Here is a 23,565-nt window from a genome sequence, read left to right as displayed (position 1 = left end):
CACCACTTTGCTTATTGGAGGCTTGAAGTTGTGGAAACCATGTTTAGTCTGCAGAGCAAAACTCTGGCAAAACCACCCATCTCTTCCATCTTGCAGTATAATCGATGTTGTTTGAGGTTATGATAAACATCCTGGTGAGCATCCAATTCTTCCTTACATTTCTAGGGAACAGTCTAAAATGATGTACACTAGGTAGTTCACCAGAACAAACCTATTGGTAATTCTTCAGGTGGCTTTTTGATTAGCTAGTGTATAATCTCACTGCCTACTGCCAGATAGTGACTGGAGGGAGTCCAAGTAGTGTGTATGCAGGGAGCATTGTCGTGGCCACGTTATGTCGAGTAGCTGGGTACACCTGGGGTGGATGGGATCTATCCAGTTATATTAAAGGAGGTGGCAAAGCAACTAAGCAAACCCTTAGCCATAATTATGAGAGCATCCTTGGACTCAGGGGAGGTTCCCACGGACTGGAGATGTGCAAACGTATCCCCAATTCACAAAGGGGGATCGAAGGGTGACACGAGTAATTACAGACCAGTTAGTTTAACTTCTGTTCCGGATAAAATAATGGAGTCACTGGTTAAAGATGCATTGCAGGATCATCTAGACAAGACTGCAGCAATAATTCAGACATAGCATGGGTTTGTTAAGGGAAAGTCTTGTCTGACAAATTTGATAGGATATTATGATGTGGTTACAAAGGAACTGGATGCAAAAAATAATTTTGATATCATATATTTGGATTTCAGGAAAGCTTTTGACACTGTTGCGCATGGAAGACTATTGTACAAATTGGAGCAGAATGGTATTAAGGGTAAGTTGCTACAATGGATAAAAGGATGGTTAAGTGGGAGAAGACAGAGGGTGGTAATCAATGGGTGCTGCTCTTTGTGGACTAATGTTATTAGTGGAGTCCCACAGGGTTCGGTGTTAGGTCCACTGTTGTTTTGTATATTTATCAATGATATTGATGAAGGTATATAAGGCTTAATGTCAAAGTTTGCAGATGATACAATGGTTGGCAGGGTTGTTAATGACAGTAATGGCAGTGTGCTACTGCAACAGGATCTAGATAATTTGGGTAGATGGGCTAAGAAGTGGCAACTGAAGTTTAACCTTGACAAATGCAAAGTACTGCATATGGGTAGAAGTAACCCCAGAGAAACGTACCAACTGTGTGGTACTACACTTAAGGTGGTAGAAAATTAAAAAGAACTGGGAGTAATTGTGCTGTCAGATATGAAGTTTTCTGAGCAATGCAGACAGGCTGCCAAGGCAGGTCATGGGGTTTTGTCAATGATATATAGGAATTTTGCTAGCAGGGAGAAGGAGGTGATTGTCCCTCTATATAAGGCAATGGTCAGGCCATGCCTTGAGTACTGCGTACAGGTCTGGAGGCCTCATTTTAGGAAGGATGTAGATTTACTTGAGCGTGTACAGAGAAGGACAACAAGATTGGTGAGGGGAATGAAGGGATCCTCTTACGAAGAGAGGCTTAAGTTGTGCAAATTGCAGTGGCTGGAGACTAGGCACCTGCGCGCTGATCTGATTGAGGTGTATAAGGCCTTGAATGGGTTGAGCACGCTGAATTCTGATGGGATCCTTCCACTTGTTCAGATTACGAACCTAAGGGGGCATAAATTCAAATTAAGAAAGGACAGATGTAGAATAGACGTGCGGAAATTTGCCTTTAGCCACCGGGTGGTTAATTGCTGGAACGAACTTCCATCTGTCATTGTGGAAGTTGACAGGTTAAATAAATTTAAGGAGGAACTGGACAGACATTTGGAGGGAATGATGTGTATCCAAGAATGTCATTGCTTCATGCAATGTATTCTTTCCTTTTCTTACTGTCGAACACATCATGAATAGTCAAACTAATAGAACAGACTTATCTGCAAAAAGATCTAAATCTCCCAAACACTTCATTGGTCATTTCAGAAATATACATGGTCTCAATTCCCATCTTAATGAAGGCCACTTACGATCTTCCAAACCCCACATACCTTTTCTGACAGAATCCCAGTTATCTGTTGATTCAACCACTGCTCATCTCAGTATTTATTCGTATTGATTTCAATCCTTCTAAAACTCAGTTCTGTCTTGTATTTCGCAAAATGGTTCCTTCTGCTCCTATATTCTTTACTTGACCTTGTAATTGCATAGTAAACCAGCCATTTTTTGCCGGCATTATATCATTAGTAGTGTTCAAATTCTGTCGCCATTGTTTTCGTATCGATATAGTAGATACTGGAAGTTTCTGTGTAACTTGTAGCAGTGTAATCAGTAAAAGAGGAGATTGTAAACTATAAATTATAGCACTACTTGCGTGTTTTAATAATTTAATTTATCACATATATTCCATAAAGTACAGCAGTGTATTTGTAAAGCTTTTAGAATCAGTGATTTGGTGTAGATATAATATTGCAAATAACTTGTGCAAGAGTTGAACCACATAGGTGGTAACAGATAGTGGAATTTATTATCCATTATAACTACTTAGATTTTACAAACGTAATGTTATAACTTAAATTTGATAGGAGATGCAGGATTCATAAAACGTTCACTCGGTAGGAGATAAAACTTGATACTGAAATATATATATATGTATATAGTTTTATTACTGCAATGGGATATAATTTTAGTGTAATATTTTTAATGGTATTGAAATTGAATCGAGTACAGAGAAGGGCATCAAGACTGGTGAATGGAACAAAGGGTTGCTCTTACGAAGAAAGGCTTGAGTTCTGCAAATTGCAGTGTCTGGAGACTTGGCACCTGTGATGTGATCTGATTGAGTTAAGGCCTTGAATGGTTCGGGCAAGCTCAGTGCTGGTGGGATTCTTCCTCTTGCCCATAATTATTGTTTGAGGGGACATAAATTCAAATTGAGGGAAGACAGTTTTAGAATAGATGTGCAGATATTTGCATTTAGCCAGTGGGTGGTTCTGTCTTTGTGGAAGGAAGTTGACAGCTAAAATAAATAAATTCAAGACAGAACTAGACAAACATTAGGAGTGAATGGATGGGTGAAATGGGAAGGGATTTTTTTTTTTTTTTTTTTGCTCATGCTGTATAAATTTTCTTTCTTGCATCATATGCCCTGCTAATACTTACCTTCATAGACACTGATTTCTAGGCACAGTCGTATATCTCTGGAGTATATTACTCTGACTTCTAATCTCTCTTAGCATAAGCATATTACAAATATTGCTTCCTCCATATCTAAGAAACTGGATTTTTTCTTTTGCTCTCGGTATTACTTTTCTTTCAAACAGCTGTTCATACTTTCATCATTATCAGCCATTTTCTTTTCAGTCCACTACAAGATGAAGGCCTCTTCAGCAACTGTCTAGTTACTTCTGTTTTGTGCAATGGCCATCCATTTACTGCCCATGAACTCTTGAATTTCATCTGTCCTCCGTTGTTGTCTTTCAGGTTTTATTTTAGCTCCTCTTGGATACTGTTGTGTTATTTTCTAGTCCATCTATCTTCATGTCTTTGAGCAATGTGTCCTGCCCAAGTCTATTTCAGTTCTTTTAATTTTGATAAGAATGTCCTTTACTTTAGTTTTCTACCTAATTCGTGTGTTTCTCTTCTTATCCAACAGTCTGTTTCCTAATATAATTCGTTCCATTTTTTGCTGTGGTGTTTTCAGCTTCTGTTCCATTCTTTTGCCGAGTGCCCAAGTGTCACTTCCATAAGTCGTGATGGAGAGTATATATTGGTTTTATGTGTTTTTGCATTTCAGATTACATTACATTATTTTATGTTTCAGACAAATTGGGATATTGAATCAGCATTTAATTCACCTAGACCTTTTAAAGGCATATACACTTCATTTAGGTGACCCTGCAGATGCCTAGTTTCCAGAGAATGCAATTTATAGAACCCCAGTGTTGGTAAGAATATCCTTTTCTGCCCCCAACTAATCTTTGTTGCTTGTCTCTGCACCTTTTCCAACTCATCTATATCCATCCTAAAATGAACCTGTATGCTGTATTCTGGATGTGGCCTAACCATTGCCTTATACAATGGCATAATCACTACTTTGCTCCTGTTGGCAAAGTTTCTGTATATTTTTGACAGAACTGCATTAGCTGCTCTAGCACTTTGTGCTGCATAGAGATTTCATGTCACACTGCACAATTACCCCTAGATCTTTTTCATACTCCACTACTTTTAGTTTTATACCACCCAAAGATTTATCCTCTTGATTTAGCAAACCCTGATTACTGTCATTAACCACTACACACCTTTTTATCATTAACAGACTTAGACATCACACTTGAAATATCGGGCGCCTCCGTAGCCAGGTGGGAAGGAGCAGCAGTGCATAGCACACGCTTCTTGATTAGACCGGGGTTCTAGCCTGTCACCACCAAATACGGAGGATGCGGAAAGGTCAGGGAATGACCACCGCATATTCCCGGAGCAATATGGCCTTAGTTGCTAATGCTCCTAAAAACCAAATAACAAACAACAACAAACAACAACTTGAAATATCTACATTAATGTCATTAATATACTGTACATTGTAAACAGTAAGGGGGTCCATCACTGACCACTGTGAACTCCACTCATCACATTAGTGATGAGTGGAGTTCCACAATCATATATGTAGTGCAGTATCAAAGGCTTTACTGAAATCTAAATGGATGATGTCAAAATTATTATTTGCATCCAATTCCTTTATGACAACTTCATAGTAGTTAATCAGATTTGTAAGGCATAATCTTGCATTACTTTTTTTAACTAATGGTTCCATTATTTTCCCATTATATTCAATTATAGATTTGAAATCAGCACCTAAAGTTTGTACATTTCATCTGATGGCAGTAAAAAAAAAAATTAAAACAAAAAATATATGCATACCCAGTATTAACCAACATATTGTAATGGTGAATGGGATTATAATCCTTGCATCCCCCCCCCCAAAAATATTAAATGTTACATGAAGTGCACTAGTCTGCTTGTATGACTTCTGTAGCTTATGATAGTTGTTTCCAAAATGTTGAAAACAACTGCCATAAGTTGTAGAAAAGAAGAATTGGAAAGGAAATGTGATTTCAATGAGGCTCCCTTCCCTTCCCTGGGTCTTTTGCGGATACTTAGTGGCCCTGCTGACAATTTAGTAGTTTTATTTGAGAGAGAGAGAGAGAGAGAGAGAGAGATTTGCTTCAAATATCATCAGAGATTAGAGAAATTCTCACACTTCTTCAGTTGACACTCTAGTTAGCTATTCTGAAGACAGAGTGAATAGCTTCTCCCATGAGTAAACCATGTTTACAGCCATCGCAACATGCAAATCAGCCCGTGAAGACAACTTGCATAGACAATACATTTGTTTAAAGTTGCTTGCTTTTGTAGAAAAAAAGGGCTGTCCCAAAAAGAATTTTTTTATTATTATTATATATATTTTTTAATTTTATTTTATATATATATATATATATATACAGTAATACCCCGACTTACGCGAACTCGGAGTTACGTGGTTCTTGATTTTTTCGTTTTGCAACGCTGCCGCCCACTATCTTCAAGGTCGTTTTTCATGTGTTATCGATATACGGTGCGACGGCGGAGAATGAGAGCGAAAGATGAACAAAATTCAACTTTGCTGCTTTTATGTTTTTTATATCAGTGAAGGGGAAACACATTTCACCATAATAACGTAAAAACCAACACAATTCCAGCTATCGGTATAATTGCAAATGCAATTAGATCGAGTTTACTACCAGTTTATAACAGATTTCACTAGCAGAAACGCAACTGGATTTTTATTGTTTTATGGTAGTAACCCCTAGAAATGTGAGGTGTTAATAGTGTATCTCTGCCTTTATGGTGTTGTTTATTCAGTTGCTACATGCGCGCAGCTTTGTTTATGCGTATCAAGCGTGCCTCCTCGTTTTGTAATTGTGCTTTATTCCCTAAAAATGAGTAAAATACTTAATTAAAAGGTGTGAAAAGGAAGCGTCCTGGTGAAGACACTGCAGATTCAGAGAGAAAAAGAAAACCAATTATCGATAAACAGAGGCGGACTGGGTCAAAAATTCTTACCCGGGAAAATTTATAGTGGCCTCATACTATGGTTTATGGCCAAAATCACACTGGCCCACCGAGGTTTCCCCGGTAAGGCTTATGGCCAGTCCGCCTCTGTCGATAGAGAAAAAATATGAAATTGTGAAACGCTTTGAGCGAAATGAAAGACCATGTGATATTGCACGTGCTACAGGCCTAAATGAAGCAACGGCGAAAAGCACATGACAATTGCAAACTTGAGAGGTTGAAAATTGAAAAGAGCTCAATTGTAAAGGGCTTAAAAATTTTAGAAAACATAGACTCCAACGAAGAACGCGTTATAGCTACAAAGCAAAGAATAAAAAAAATTATTAGCTTGCTACGAAGAAATTCTGCGTGAAAAAAAGAAGGCGCTGTGTCGTCAGATGAATTTGTTAGATTTTATGAAGCCATCGACATCGAAATAACTTTTTAACGTAAGTCATTTGTTTTTTTAATACATATTTTGTATTAATATGTATAAAGAACTGCAATTTTATTAATATTTTTCTTCTAAACTAGTGTTTTTGTTAGTCCTTGGTCCCAATTAAGCAAAATTTATATGTATTTATATGCAAAGTTGTACCCCGACTTACGCGATTTTCGTCGGACCCACCTATCGCGTAACTTCGGGGTATTACTGTATATATATATATATTTTTTTTTCTCTCCTCTGGAGTGGGCCCCCAGAGGAATCTGGCCCATCTTTTGCCAGCATCATGTGGGTCAGAGTCTCGAATTAAGACAGTGCAAGCTCCATTGAGACTGGCCCACCTTTCCGTGGTGTGGACGAGTACCCAGAATCATCTGTCCAGGTGACTGATGATTCTGGGTAGCCAAGCGGTCAGACACAACAGAACACACACAGAATACACACAAACATACACTACTTATTTCTGACCCTTCTACAGTGGTACTGTTCTTCACAGAGATACGAGGCGGAGATGAACTGACGTTCTAGGTGCCGCCCATTACAAAAACACATGTCCACAGTACCAAAAAGAAAAGATGTTGCACACATGCTTAACCTGCTCTTTGGGATAAAAAGGAACCAGATAGCTGTTTCTTTTTTATGAACGGACATGACTGTTACAGTCTACACATGGCATGTTAACTGTGCATCCTGAATTGGGGGTATAAAAAAATTTTGCTTGAGCATGTGCATTGTTACTTTGTATTCAATGCTAAATATTTTTGAGAAGAAATGCATTTAAAATGGTGCACTTTAAATTTTTATTCTTCCGACATTGCATTGGATATTAATAATAAAATGTCTTTAGAAACAGCAGTCTCATTATCCAAAAAAAAGAGAATTATTTCCCAGTTCTTTGTTGCTCATCTCTACACCCTTTCCAACTCATCACTCTTAACATAGAGTGCTGCAGAGTGAAATAAATTGAACTAAAATCATAATTCTACAAGAAAATACATGGCTAGGCATCATGTATCTGATTTTCACAGAATTTTATATACTAATATGGGTTTTTTAATGGTATACTTTTCCAATAAAACATAATTAGTGATGTAGATAAAAATTGAAGAAACAGTTAACAAATTGATGAACAGTTAACAACATTTACAGACATTTGTAACCTTGGCTTTGTGCATCTCTGCTCTGAGTAGCCCCTTTAAGTCCTGCATAGTTTAGGATCATTTCCCATTAAAATGAATTCAGGAAGTTCTGGCTCAGGATGATGTGATAGGTCTCTGTCATCACTTATGATAAAACCTGTCAACACCAGAACAGCCTTAGCTCTTGTCTGCAGATTCATTACTTTCCAGATATATAGAAACATTTTGCTGCTTTTCATTAAATTGAATCACTTCTGGTTTACATTACTATCTAGTGTCAGTCAGTATAAACCTTCTTTAAATCTTTAAAAAATAAATAGATTAATTTACTATTTACTTTTTTTCTGTTATGTCTGAACGAATATGAACTTATTGTGCCTACAATAGGTAGAAGCAAAACTCAGCAAATTTATCCAGGATCCATTACAACAAAAGCATAAATTTCCTCCCATGGATAAAGTGTCTCGTTCTATTGTGTAAGTAACAGTCATTTCTTTGTTATATTAATTTATCCTTTAATTAAAAAAAAGCTATATGAATTGTTGAACAAAACTTAATCTGAAATTTAAATTTATAGTTAAACAGTTTAACAAAATTTAGTTAATGTGTTGCTTCCCAAAATTTTGAAGACTACTTGAAACTTCCATTCAGGCTTTTTGAAAAACATGCATTTGTTTTTCAAAGTTATCTACATTACTTTTTTTTTTTTAATGTGATTAGTACAAGAATGGTCTTGCCATAATAAAAGAAATTTGAACTACTTTGGACACCAAACACTTCAGTTATGTGTCTATGTAGATCTGCAGGTCCATCAGGTGTTGTGCTTTGAAAGCTTGTTGCCAGACATCCTAACCTAGAGGAAGAAGGCAAAAAAGGCTCTATCGTTTTAAAAAGGATTTGCTTTACCAAAAATATTTCTTATTTTTACTTTCTGATAACAAAAATTTCTCATGATAAACATTTTAATATTGTCATAAGCAGTGGTGTGTGTTCACTTACTATTTTAATTATATACTATGTCAATTTGCAGTGTTTATCCAGTTCCCTTTAATTTTTTTTTTAGTTTTGCTAAATGTAGTGACAAATAATTTCAGTATCCAATTAATCATGAGCTAAAATTTTCTGGCATTTAGTCTGAAATTTAAATTAAGAAAATTACTTTTTCTTAATTTAAATGTATTTTTAGAGAAAGAGAAAATACCCTCCTCAGTGAGTTTCATTAACTCTTTTGAAATATTAATTACCTCCGTTAGGTTACCATTTTGATTCCTAATTTCCAGACATTTCAACATAAAAAAATGTAATTAAGTCTGTTTGTATATTTCACAATGGAGTCTATTTCCAATTTTCGAGTCTGTTCTCATTAACTTTGTAACCTATAATGTTGAGGGCAATCTTCAACTTAGGTGAAGCTCCAGAATATTGGAAAAGTAGTTCTAAGAGTTATCTGAGCACCTGTAGGCTTGTAAATTTGACTTTTGTGGTAAAAAAAAGTTATGGGATATAATTTTAATCATTTAATTGAGCACACTTGATGTATTCTATAAACTTAAGAAAGTAAACCTTAAAACTTTACTGCTGAAACATAGTTATGTTTCCAAGAATGTTGTATAAATAAGAACTCTAATTTTATCAATGGAACTAAATGCAGAAAATTAATGCAACATTAGGGTTATACTTGACAGGTTATAGTTTTGCTGTGTGATCTCCAAGTTCCCATGATCAAATTAAAATAAAATCATAAAATTAAACAGAATAAAAGAAGAAAAAAAGACTGATAATACTCATCCTCAGCAACTCCCTACCCAAGGAAATATATCCTTACACTCAAAGTGCCACTTCCATGATAAATTAATTAAAATAAAGACAGAGACTCCACAAGTATCACTTCTTCAGGGAACATCAGTGCTTGTGAATGCCAAAAGATTTACATTTCCATAGTAGTAAAGCTATTTTTGATATAGTCACATTCTGCAGCATTTTTTGTCCTTCCCCCCATCTGATTTGTATGTTTCTTCTGTCACACTCTTTTTTAGTTTAAATTTTCATAACCACCTCTTGTTTGATTCATTATGTTTAATTTATTCTGTCATTTGGTTTAATGAACTTTAGAATTTTTATGCTGATTATATTTATTATAGTTTAGTTTTCAGAGTTAATTGCTTATTGGCATTTAGTTTAGCTCTGTCAAATGAGTTAGTGTTTAAATTTGTATTTTTCTCTCTATCACATCCCTCATATTCAATCCAATTTCTGTTCTGTCTTCCGATCATCTTTATCAAAAACCCTCCTCACATCATAAACATATCTCAAAATTCTCCAACTTCCTAATATTTTCCATTCCCAGGTCCATGTTTGCTTCATAAAGTACCATGCTCTACACTAGATACACAACCAGTCTTTTCCTTAATCTTTTAATAGTTACACAAAAATGTATACAAGATACAGTAGAAGTCCTCTTACCAGACTACCACTAAACTGACTCACTGGATTAACCAATGTTCCTCTTTAAAACATGCTGGCTGATGCCCACAGCACACTGCAGGGTGCTATGGGCACTGGTCCAGTATGCTCAACATGCAGGCTGGCATGTAGTATAGTACAACATGCCAGCCTGTTAAGTTTTATGTGTAATTTAATTAAGTATTATGTAAATTAATGAAATAAAAATAAGGGTAAAAAAAAAGTAAGTTGTTATTTTTATGTAATTAAGTTAGATACTCCGGAAAGACTCAATAATGACGATTCTCTAAAAAAAAAAAAAAGGTTGAATTAGGTATGGATAAGATATCATTAAAAAAATCTTTTATGGTTTTTTTTTTTAAAGCCAGAGATACTCAGTTTGTTTCTCAAGTGTTGTTGAGTTCTGGTTACACTTTAAAGAAACAAAAATTTGAGCTAGTAGACAATGCATTATGGCTGTGGTTTATGCAAGAAAGACAACACAGAACTCCAATCAGCATACCTATAAGAGGAACATCAAATTCAGATTCAAAAATTGATGATATTGAATAAAATGATATACAGGGTAGCAAACAAAATGTTGTGCAATTGTATGATCAATGAAAACTGAACTATTACTTGAATTTTATTTAAAGTTCATGCTAGTTTGCAATAGTTTGTATGAAATTCCCTATAGAGCAGCGGTAAATCACAGTTACATGCTCGTGAATCCTGCATGCTCCTATTAGTAATTAAAATTGCAGAATTGTTGTCTCACAATCAGACAGAAAGCTAAAGTTGTGTGTGGTTTTTTTTTTTTTTTTTTTTTTTTTTTTGTGGACACCTGCAAGAAACAATGTCTTCACTTATCCCAGCAGTTTGAAGAGAAAGGCTAAGGAAGCACATTCTAATGGAACAAAAATGATTTGATGCGGTCTGTGATTGTTCTCCAGAAAATAGTGAAGCCCTCAGAGTTGCAATGCAGTCTAGTCCTGGAAAGTCAACAAGAAAATGCAGGGGTATTCCAAGAAATGGACTTGGAATACTTCTGCATTCTTTTCAATGATTGCTTCAGTTGGATTTAAAAGTATTCCCTTACAAGATTATGGTGCTGCATAAATTTTTCAAAAATGAAAAGTAGAGTAGAGAAGACTTGAATTCACTGCATGTGCAGATGGGGGGGGGGGGAATAAATGTCTGGTTTTCAGAAAGTATATTTTCATTCAGGTGGCCTGTGAACATGTAGAATGCACAATTTTGGCCAACAGAGCCTCCCTAGCTTAATGAGAAAAGTAGCCAAAGAGGGGAAAGTGACTGTGTGGGTAATCTGTGAAGTCATGGTTTAATCAAATAGTACTGTATATTGGAATACTAAATAGGAGACCTGCTAATAAACAAAGGAATACCAGTGTGAATGGGCTATGACAAGATGGCTATTGACTAGAAAAAAAAAAAAAAAAAAATCCTGAGACTGGCATAAATTATTGAAGTGCAGTGCTACATTGGTGTTATATTAAAGTGCCCAAAATTACTTCTTTAGGATAACCTCAAATGAAATTCACTTAAGTACTGTTGGCTCAAAATTGCATAGCAAATAGTACATTGAAATATCAAGTATGAGACCTGCTAATAAACTAAGGAACACAAGTGAGGTTGGGCTATGACACAATGACTATTGACCAGGATGTGAACACAAATTCCACTCTTCATATGTCTGTTTCAATGCTTTTGCCATTTCATCAGTGAAGAGCGAAGCATAACAAAAAGATCTGAAGTACTGACTGAAAGACTTAAAAACTCCTTTCTTAAACCTGGTTCGGCAGAAAAGTTGTTTTTCATTTTGATTTGATCTTTGATCAGTTCATTTTGATAATAAACTTATTCTAATATTGTTCTGTCAAGTCAAAATAAGAACATTACTATTTAAGAGCATTTATGAACATTTACAAAACTTTGATATTCCATGAGAAAACTCTTTATGTCTTGCACAATTACTCCACAGGGATGTGTATCATTTGTTCTGTAAATTCACCAAACTTACTCTTTAAAGGGGTGAGGAAAATGGGTCCAGTGTTGGAAATGGGTTTACCTGGTCCCATAAAATTTGGTTCATAGGTACCTAAGAATATTTAAAACAAATCCTGAAATGCTTAAAATGATCTATTCCATGCTGTTATTTCAAATTTATAGCAGTGTTTCTGTATGGAAAGTACTGAAGTAGCTGTGGAATTGGACATAGAACTTCCCCAAAGACAAAATGTATATTGAAATTTTGGCATTAATCCAGCTTTTTCTTCTCAAATAGTGTCCAAAACAGAAAAGTAAGCAATGGGCTTAAAATTCTTCTAGGAATAAACAAAACAGTCTGAAAATTTGGTATCAACCTGGCTTTTTCTTCTTGAGTAATGCTAAAACATCTGAAATACATATAGATAATTTGAGATTTTATGGGGTGAGAGGGAAATTGCCAAATTTCAATCAATTTGATTTTAATGAGATCTAGGATAGATTTATGTCTTTCTAAAGGATCCAAGTTTTAAATTTTATGAAAGGCTGTCCACTGGAAGTTAAGTTATGTGCAATGAATGGACATGGTGAAACAATGTGTGAATATGCCAAATAAGATGAAGTATGATTTGCGTGTGTTTGTGTAGAAGTTGTGGTATCAGTGTCAAACACATTTACAGATTGGTATATCTGTCTTAGTCATTTCTGTCTTAGTATCTGTCTGAGTCATTGCTTGCTTCATGTAATGACAATAAGTTGCATATACAGATAGTATTTATATTCATTAAAAATGCCAAAACATGCATTAATAATTTTTATCTTTTCACATAAAAAAAATTTTTAAAAAGATAGTGCACCTTCTCTGTTGTCAGATATGAGGTTGTGCCTTTTGTCAAAGAGATTGTTTTGTAAGCAGAGAAAGATCATTCAACATTAACAGATATGATTGGATACCATTTGTAGCATGTTGCCAATAGTGGCAGTATACCAGAAGGAAAAACTGAATTTGTTCCATCTAGATACTTGATGATTGACACCACTTTCTGGAAGACAGACTGCTTCAAATAATTTTCTCTATATCTTCTTGCAGTGTAGTTCCACATTCTCCTGTTGCTAATTGGACCTTGTAAACAGTGTCTGTAGTGATTAAAGAACTATGTAAAGAAGCATCACATGTTTTTTTGTTTTTTTTTTTTTAAGAATTTTGATACCATTAGCTAAACTGAAAAAAATAAATTATTAGATGGATTTTGATACATTTAAATTTGATATTACATTCTGAGCTTCTGCAGAAGTGAAAAACTGTCTCCTGGGCATTATTTAAATGTTAATGGTAATATGAAGCAGCTTCAAGCCAGGTACCTGATCTGAACAGGTTGGCAAGGGTGTATATTGTAACGCCAAGCAAAACGTTTTTATATTGTTTCATGTATAGGAGGAAGATGTCAGGAAATCCTTTTTATCTTACTTCCCTTTGCCTTTAAAATGGGATTATCACCTCCTTATCCCAGCTGGCAAAATTCCTGTATATCATTGACAAATCCCATGAGCTGTGCTGGCAGGCTGTCTGCACTGCTCAGAAAAACTTTGTCTGACTGCACAATTACCACCTGGTCTTTATTTTTTTTCTCTCCACTACCCTCATTGTACCACACAGTTGGTATGTTATTCTGGGATCTGCTACCCATATGGTGAAGCAACCTTGCAGTAACTTTAGTTGCCACTTCTCAGCCCATTCTGCCAAATTTTTCAAGATCTCCTTGCAGTAGCATACTCTAATTCACTACATATGGAATGATATTGGTTGCTATTACACATTTTTCTTAATTTCCACCTTTAGGCCACTACAGATGTGTCACTTTTTCCAACATTTTGCACTGTAGTAAGCAAGGTCTACTTGTTTTCTTTTGCATTCATGTTTCACACATTCATGTTCATTATAAATCTACTATACATGCACTGATAGTTACATCTTCTGCTAGCCATACTGAATACATGGTTGAGTTGCAAACCAGCTTATATAATTTTCACATTGGTTGATTTGTAAGGATTAACACAGTATTTCTCCTGAAATGAACAGATGGGTGAGTGGATGGATGGATGGATGGATGGATGGATGGATTAAACAGTTTTTCAAGAATGTGTTGCTACAAATTAGAGCTCAAAAGATCTTGAGAAAACACAGTGATTTAGAAGAGACAACAGAGTTAAGCTGAGTAGAAAATGGAACATTTTTTCTTTATTCTCCTTTGCAGTCTTATGAACAGCATTGTTTATATGTTAATTCAAGTGTAATTTTTTTTAGCACAGCAGTTCACTTCTTTTGAACAAAAATAATATTACAAAATATTACCTCTCCATCTCTTGTAAGGTTGGTGTCCTTTCACCCTGCTACCAAGAGAAAGCCAAGCACTTTTTTTCATTAGGATTGACTGAACATTCAAAAAGAATGAAATGTTTCACCAAACAATTTAGTGCCTCATAAAAATAGCTTTTTTGGTTTTGTTTATGGAAGGAATTAGTAGCTGGAATGATTAGCATTCTTATTTAAATGTAAATCTATCCCTCTGGCTGATGATGAATCATTATCATTTGTTTTCTCCAAGAAAAGTTTTACAGATATACTGAGTTTTGTATTTTTTTCTTTTTTTTTTCTCCTCTAAATTGTGCTTTTAAAATGAAATGTGCATTTTCTACATATCCTACATATTTTATACATATTCTAGCTATATATTAAAATGGCACCCAATAAATTTATTTTTTATAAATGAACTTTCATGGGGTTAAACCAAAACCCTTTAAAATAATTGGGATAAATAAGAAAGTTATTGAGTTATTAGCACCTACAGATTTTGCATAGCTTTTATATTATAAACGATTTATTTATATCCCCCCCCACAAGTCATGATGTAGCTGATGTTGCTGGGCTAACTGCTTTTTCATTTGGTGAGGATGAGGTTGACAGATATGTGATGATCTTTAAAAAGGTAAGAAAATAATAGTCTAATTTTATGATAAACAAATGTTAAAGGTTGCAGTAACAAACTTTCAGTTATTTCTCATTTTAAATTATACAAAGTGAAGAAGGGAGTTGCAATGAAACATTGCATTTCCCTTTTTTCATGTGTTACTACATTGAGGGCAGAACTATTACATCAAGTTTGGAAACCAGTTACAGTAAATTTTTGTAAACAACAAGGCTTATCCATTACTAATTCATGTTGATTCACAATTCCTTCCATACCTTACCTCAATTAGAGATGCCACTTAAAAAAAAAAAATAAAGAAACACCAATTATACATGGAAACTCACAAAAGTAAATATCTTCCTCTAATAGGATAACCTGATACTGTATTTGTCAACTTCATTATAAAAATTATTAGACATAGAAATTTAATGCAGTTTTATTGCAGTAAATTTTTATAATCAACAGCATGTACCATGCTAAATAGAAAGGGTGCAAGAATATTGCTGATGCTATCGAGGCAGTGTTAGTTGGGTCGGAAAACTGCTAGCTTGGGGGAGGATACAAGGACTAATAGATTAACAGTAGCCGCTGGCAGAGGTGAAAGTGATTCTTGCACTGTTTCTATTGGAACGAGCAGCAGCCTGGAAAACAAGATGCGGTGTATTTCGGAGACTGCTGGGAGTCATTGCGGTACAAGTAAACACATGGGTCGTGTTAGGGTAGCTAAGAATAGGAACAGTTGCATGTATACTTGGGTATACACCAATGCTAGGAGTTTGGTAAATAAATTGATGAATTTCAGGTATTGCTCAAAACATCAAAGGCAGATATTGTTCGGATATCAGAGACGTGGTGTCACACAGATATAAGGAATGCAGAACTGGAATTTGGAGAGTACAATGTGTACCGGAAGGATAGACAGGATAGGAACGGAGGAGGGGTTATGCTATTAGTTAAGAAACACAAAATCCAAGGAAGTGCAGCCAGTCGACATCGCTGGACAGTGCAGTGTCGAGTCAGTTTGGTGTGACATAAGCATTGGGAGATCAAAATTGAGAGTAGGAGTGTGTTATAGGCCTAATGACTCTGATGAGTATAATAAGAAACTGTACATGGAAGTAGTGGGCCAGTAAATCAGAGATTCTTATAATGGGTGATTTTAATTTCCTGGATACTGACTGGAATTTGTGGGTTGCTCACTCACACACTAGCAAGGCTTTTGTGGATTTATCAGATGATTGTTTTCTACATCAGCATGTTCGGGAGGCAACTAGAGAGAATAATACTCTTGATCTGATTATCAGTAGTGATCCTTCATGAATTAAGAATCTGCAGATAAAGGAACCACTAGGTGGCAGTGATCACAGTGTGCTGAAGTGGGATTTACTCAAAGAGGTAACTACCATTAGGAGTAAAGAGAGGGGTTTTTGCTTTCGTAAAGGCGACTACGGTGGCCTGAGACAGTATTTAAATTCTATACGGAGGGATCAACTGATGATGTTACCAACATTGAATTCTAAATGGGAAGCCTTTAGGGAGTTAATTTTGGAAGTTACTAGGCTTTTCGGAGACTGAGAAATATTGTTCAAGGTTTATGCCTAAATGGATGTCAGATGAACTAATGAGTCAAGTAGCAGAGAAGAAAAATGCATGGGATACATATAAATTAATGGGTGACATGGAAGCCTATGATAGATATAAGCTGGTCTGTAACCAAGTCACAAAAGGAGATCAGGCAGGCAAAGGCAGATTATGAGAAATATTTGGCAAAGGATGCAAAGAAAAACAGCAAAGAGTTCTTTACCTATGTAAACTCTAGAAGGAAATGTATTAATCAGTTTGGTCCACTGGATATTGATGGTTTAACTGTTGATGATCCTGCTCAGGTGGCTAACAAACTAAATGAGTTTTTTGCATCTACATTCACACATGAGGAGTTGTTCAGGGAGGGGAATGCCAGAGGTGAATTAAACTCTGGCAGTGAGCTAGATGATTTTGTAATAACTGAGAGGAAAGTGGAGGAGAAATTGTTGAAGATAAACATAAAAAAGCACCCTGGGTGGATGGGATCTATCCAGTTATATTAAAGGATGCAGCAAAGGAAGTAAGCAAACCCTTAGCCATAATTATAAGAGCTTCCTTGGACTCAGGGGAGGTACCCATGGACTGGATATGTGCAAACGTGACTCCAGTTCACAAAGGAGGATTAAAGGGCGACACAAGTAATTATAGACCTGTTAGTTTAATTTCTGTTCCAGGGAAAATTAATGGAGGCACTAGTTAAAGAAGCACTGCAGGATCATCTAGACAAGACTTCAGTTATAGCTCGGGCACAGCATGGTTTTGTTAAGGGGAAGTCTTGTCTGACCAATTTGATTAGATACTATGATGTGGTTACAAAGGAACTGGATGCAGGGAATATCTTTGATATCATTTATTTGGATCTTAGAAAGGCTTTTGATACTGTTGCACATGGAAGACTGCTGCACAAATTGGAGGAGTGTGGCATTGGAGGCAAATTGCTGCTATGGATAAAGGGATGGTTGAGTGGGAGAAGACAGAGTGGTAATCAATGGACACTGCTCTTCGTGGACTAACGTTATTAGCGGAGTCCCTCAGGGTTCAGTGTTGGATCCATTGTTGTTTTCTGTATTTATAAATGATATTGATGATGGTATATCAGGCTTAATATCCAAGTTTGCAGATGATACGAAGGTTGGCAGGGTTGTTAAGGTCACTAATGACAGTATGCTGCTGCAACAGGATCTAGAAAAGTTGACCAGATGGGCTGAGAGGTGGCAAATGAAGTTTAACATTGACAAATGTAAAGTACTACATATGGGAAGCAGTAACCCCAGAGTAATGTATCAACTCTGTGGGTACTACACTGACAAGGTATAAGGTATGTTCGTGTCAGACGGCACCTGGGATTTCTCCCATCTCCGCGTGTGTTTCGCTGTATCGAGGACAGTACACTGTCAAGCCAGAGACTTGAAAGTGTGTGGGTCGTGTCTGTGCAGTGTGATATGTTGTGCCCATTGTTTATCCGGCTTATTGGCCGCCAGGCCCCTAGTGGGGCCCGACGTTGCCCATACCCTGCCACGTGGAGGCTAGCCGGGTGTATCCAGTATCACAACAATTTGCTCTGGCAGGTCCTGCCACCTAGTTTCCTGGGATTTCAGTGGCTAGGGCCTATTTAAAAAAAAAAAAAAAAGTTTATGCATTTGACATTAATGCTTAATGGGATTGCTGTTAAGAAATCACTGGTTAGGGTTGAACACTAAAGAGATATGTTAAAGGCCAAATAGGTCGGGCAAAATTTTGATGTTATTAAATTTAGACATGTAACGCTAGATAAAAGCTGATAGTGTTAGATATCTTAGAGATTTGCACAAAACCGGTAGAATTTAGACGTTGGTTATAATTTGGCGGCATTGTTAAGGGGTGTACTCGGTCGATTTAGTGAGGGGGGGGAGATTGAAGACTGGGGAGGAAACAGATAGAAGAATAGGGACGGATAGAGTAGGCATCCCCAAAGAGGTCAGTGGAGACGAGCCCCACCAGGTGAAATATGGGGGGTAGGCAGGGAGGAGAGGAGACAGAGATCCGTTCCTCCATTCCCTGCCTGGGGATGGGGTTTTAAAGGGAACCAGGTTAGAGTACCCAGTTCGGATCGCCAATGGCGTGTTGGCAGCAAAGCCGCAGAATGTCTTCGTCGGTGTCATGTCCAAGGAGTGTCGAATCCGGTATAAAGGTCCAGCTGCCCATCCCGCTCTGGGGGTGGGATATGTTAGCTGGCAGTGGGGAACCTACCAGGTGAGTGTGTACTTAACTTAGCATTTCTGGTTTGTGTTCTTTTCTCTCACGCTTACTTTTATTCATTCTTCTAGCTCTCATCTCATTTATTCGACTCTTTCTTTCTGCACTGCACTCTCTGGGCACCGCAACTTACTGTTATTCTTCAGTTTTGGTGCAGGCCTAGCTGCAAGGTTTTTTTTTTTTTTTTTTTTTTTGCAGGCCAGGGGAGAATGCAGTGATAGTGTTTATGTGGTTTGTAAATGTTTGTTGGTACAGTATATATAAAGTAATGTAAGTTATTTTTAACTTTGTATTCTTTCGGCCAATTACATTTGCTCCTCTGCTCATTCCCATTCACTTTCTCTGCATGCATTCCCATCCCCCTCCCCTACATTGGTTTGGGGCCCCAGGTTCCTACACATGGCATGGTAGTCATGGGGAGTTTTGTTATGTCAGGTTTCTGTCAGGGTGCAGAATAATGCTATCCTAACAGTTTTTAAGTCATCATCTGGGCGTGGTGGGAAACTTGGGCAATTTTACTATTGATTATTATTTAATTGCTGGGGGGCTGAATTGCCATTCTACAGTGGTAGAGAATGAAAAGGACCTGGGGGTAATTGTGCAGGCAGATATGAAGTTCTCTGAGCAGTGCAGATGGTCTGCAAGAGTAGCTCATGTCTTGTCAATGATATACAGAAATTTTTCTAGCAGGGATAAAGAGGTGATTATCCCCCTTGTATAAGGCAATGGTCAGGCCACACCTTGAGTACTGTATACAGGTCTGGAGGCCTCATTTTAATAAGGATGTAGAGCTGTTGGAACAAGTACAGAGAAGGGCAACAAGTTTAGTGAATGGAATGAAGGGCTGCTCTTACGGAGAAAGGCTGAAGTTTTGCAGATTACTGTGTCTAGAGACTAGGCACCTGTTTGGTGATCTGATTGAGGTGTATAAATCCTTGAATGGTTTGAGCATGCTCAATGCTGATGGGATTCTTCCTCTTGCTCAGAATAATCACCTGAGAGGACATTAATTCAAATTGAGGAAAGTCAGTTGTAGGATAGATGTGCGGAAGTTTGCCTTTAGCCAGCGGGTAGTTGATTGGTGGAAGAAACTTCCATCTTTTGTTGTGGAAGTTTATAGCCTAAATAAATTTAAGGCTGAGCTGGACAGGTATTTGGAATGAACGGAGGGGTGAAATGGGAGCAGATTTTTTTTTTGGCTGGTGCTGCAAAGTTTGCTTTCTTGTATCGTATGCCTCTACTAATGCTATGAGAAGGTATTAAAAAGTTCATACCCTTACCTGGAAATAATAGCCCTAGAAAGGTGAAACTTCATAGGAACTTTAATCCTTTTCCAAATACTTTTCCTATATAGTAACACATTTCTCCCATCTGTGGATCAGTTGTTTAATGTCTTGATCATAGAATTCCACACTTTTTGCCTGAAACCACGATTCCGCTTCATTAATGACTTCCTAAGACAAATCAAAGCGGCATCCAATGGTTCCTTCATTTCTCGAAACAAGAAGTCTGATGGTGCTAGATAAGGAGAATAGGGTGGGTGCTGCAGTAGCACAAATCCAACATTTGGCGAGAACACTGCATTCGACATTGCTTCTGCAAAGGTGTCAGCAATCTTGGAACCCATCATGCGGACACCTTAGTCATGTGCAGATGGTCGTGTAAAATGCTGTGGCCAGACTAACTAATTCCCATCGCATTTGCGATGAAACGAATTGTCACACCTGTCACTCAGTACCAGCTGTTCAACCTTTGCAGCTGTCTCTGGATGTTAATGGCCTTCCTTCTCTTGACTCATCAAAGACACTTATATGACTGCACTGGATTTCCCGTTTTCACTTTTTTACAGTGCCATAGGATGGACAATTCTGCCTGTACACAGCTTTCATTTCTTCATCAATTTCCTGAGCTTTCTTGCCTTGCAAATGCAGGAACTTGATCACTGCTTGATATTCCACTTTGTTAACCATAGTGTCCTTCCTCAGATTCCGGGCTCCACATCTGGTGTACGATCACCTATGGGAATGAAATTTCATGTTAGTTATTGAATATGTAGACAACTTATATTAAAAACAGCATCTTCCTACTGACGTTTTATCTTGGTAAGGGTACGAACTTTTTGATATTCCCTGATATTTAGACTATGAAATTGCATTTAGAATAGTAAAAATTTCTAACAGTATAACACAGAAAGTATGCAAAAGTGATGAATAGGTCATGTTGCTTGAGTGTATTACTGGCCACAGTCGTGTCCGTAGCCAGGTGGGTAGGAGAAGCAGTGCATAGCACACACTTCTTGATTCAACTGGGGTTCGAGCCCATGATCACCAAATATGGAGGATGCGGAAAATCAGCAAATGACCACTGCATATCCCCAGTGCAATATGGCCTTAGTTGCTAATGCTCCTAAAAACCAAATAACAACAACTGTTCCATGTGCTGCTCATAATTCAGACAAATACTCTGATCCAGAATGATGTAATCCAGCCTGATTATGATATTTTCTACAAAAAAAAAGATTTCCTTCCAGGTTTAAGGGTTTTTGCCATTTAGGATGAGACATCTGTCAGAATAAATCAAAGCAATTTTTTTCCTATAATGGCATGGAGAAATTTAAAACTTGACACTGTGACTAATAGTTGTTTTACACAGCTGTGCTCTTCTATTTTGAAAAGGAGTTCAGAAAGCACCACTTTTCCCATCCTGCTTAACATTAATATACCATGAAATTCATTTAAAAAAAAAAATCATGTAAAGATTACATTTTTCTGAAAGGAACTGCAGTATTGAATATTGATGCATTTTATTTTTATTAAGCTTTGTTATTTCGTGGCATCAGACAGACATTGAGATGGGAAATATGTTTCATTTGTATTCTGCCACAACATAACATAGTATCCATTAGAATATTACTCCTAGACTCTGTAGCTACATTTACTAAGCAGTGCTGTTATGAGCACTGCTCAGTAAACTGCAGACAAAGTTGTATGTATAATCAAGTTAACATACTCGTTTACAAAGCTCATTGTTCATATTGCTGTTACAAATGTGTGTGTGTCAAGACTTGATTCTTTGGCTTTATTAGTTATAGTAAACTGTTTAAAATCCAGCACCCCTTGTAAGTAACAAGTGTGAGATTTTAGAGAGGTATAACTAGTGGTTAAGCAGTTTTGAAAAAGCACATTTCAGTGAATATTCAGTACTAACAAATGAACTTATATAATCTGTAAACATTTATAATGAATATCTTATCATTCATTTGTTTTTGTGAGTAGGATTTAAACTACATGGATAATGCAACGGTCTTAAATTTCACAGCAGAACAAACTAGCCTTTGTGACAAGTTTCCCTAGTATTGCACTACTTTCAACAGATAGCATTAGTTATCTGTTAAAATTAGTGCACTATCAGGATAATTCATTATGTACAACTTTGTCACATTATATACAGTTTTGAAAATTGTCGTATACCACGTGATAGAGACGATCTGCTGATGGACTAATTGTTCTGAAACAGGCTATCATAATCACCTCTCCTTTTAAACAAAAGCCCAATTAACCTTTTGGCAAGTGGTGTTTACCTGTTTGACTGTAGTTTGGTACCAGGGAATCTTGTTGCAAAGGCAAGTTTGTTCTGCTGTAAGAGTTAAGACCATTGCATTATTTATGTAGTTTAAATCCTACTGGCTGCAAAAACAGATTGTCACTACATTCCTGCAAACATCATATAAAGAGAGCAACTTTGTTTTTTTTTTTTTGCTTAGACTGTCAAATAAAAACACAGTTGTTGATACAAGTACCAGATTACTTTTTTTTTTTTTTTTTTTTTTATGAAAACCCCAAACACAAAAGGTATCAAAACCTATAGTACTTAGTACTGTGCATGGGTTGAAGGAGAAGTATGGTGGGAGGGGGATGCCAGAAACTGCTCTAGAGACTAAATATGGGTTTCACCACTTCAAGCCTCCAATAAGAAAAGTGGTGGTATTTCACCGGTTGATGAAGGTCATCTACCACCTGAAATTTTCTTAATATTTCTGTTTTAACTGCCAAATTTTACATAGTTTACTATATATCAGATGTGCCGTGTTTCTGTGCACTCAGCATATTTTTCAACTCATTAAGAAGGTAATCCATTTCTTCAAACAGTACTGTTTTTTCCCCCCCCTTTTATTGGCACTTTACATTATGCAAACTATGTATAGAAGGTTCTCTATACTTCAGCCACACAATTTTCATTTTTATAATACTCTTTCACGATGCAAATTTTCTGTTGCATATTTTAAACTGCTAACCTAAATTCCCAATAGGTATCTAAAGTCGTTTAAATTTTCAGTTCTGAGGCTGCAGGAATAGGAAAAATGTGTACAATTAAAATGGTACAAAGAATAAAATATCACTCTGTACATGCTTGCTGAATATTTTGGAAGTCGTGGCTTTTATAGCAAGTTGACATTCAGTTCAGAAAGATTATGCATGTTTTTATCCTTTTCAAATATGGAACTACTGAATTTATCAATATGGGCTTCAGTTATACAGTTAGATAGCTCTGCCCATGCTTATTGCCAAGTATAATGTATATCAATCATTAATGATGGCCACTGAGTCGAGTGGCTTTATTCAGTGACTCAAGTGAACTAACTGAATGACAGATTTGAGTTATCAGTAATGTGCAGAACTGCAGCTTAGTTGTCTTTGCA

At 36.6% G+C, this 23,565-nt stretch overlaps 1 protein-coding gene across 1 annotated transcript in view; it reads left to right on the top strand.

Moving 5' to 3' along the window:
* LOC150085316 (sperm-associated antigen 7) overlaps positions 1-23,565 on the top strand; it is an 83,545-nt gene that overhangs the window by 44,499 nt on the left and 15,481 nt on the right. Inside the window, exons 3-4 of the mRNA XM_090373150.1 lie at positions 8,017-8,105; positions 14,981-15,065. Coding sequence (XP_090229276.1) covers positions 8,017-8,105; positions 14,981-15,065 — 174 coding nt within the window. The remainder of the gene's footprint in view (positions 1-8,016; positions 8,106-14,980; positions 15,066-23,565) is intronic.

Source organism: Mastigoproctus giganteus, chromosome 5 (assembly GCF_048544385.1).
Source record: "Mastigoproctus giganteus isolate SK-2022 chromosome 5, ASM4854438v1, whole genome shotgun sequence".
Classification (NCBI taxonomy): domain Eukaryota; kingdom Metazoa; phylum Arthropoda; class Arachnida; order Uropygi; family Thelyphonidae; genus Mastigoproctus; species Mastigoproctus giganteus.
The sequence above is the reverse complement of the archived record's forward strand: the minus strand, read 5'-3'. Positions and strand labels throughout refer to the sequence as shown.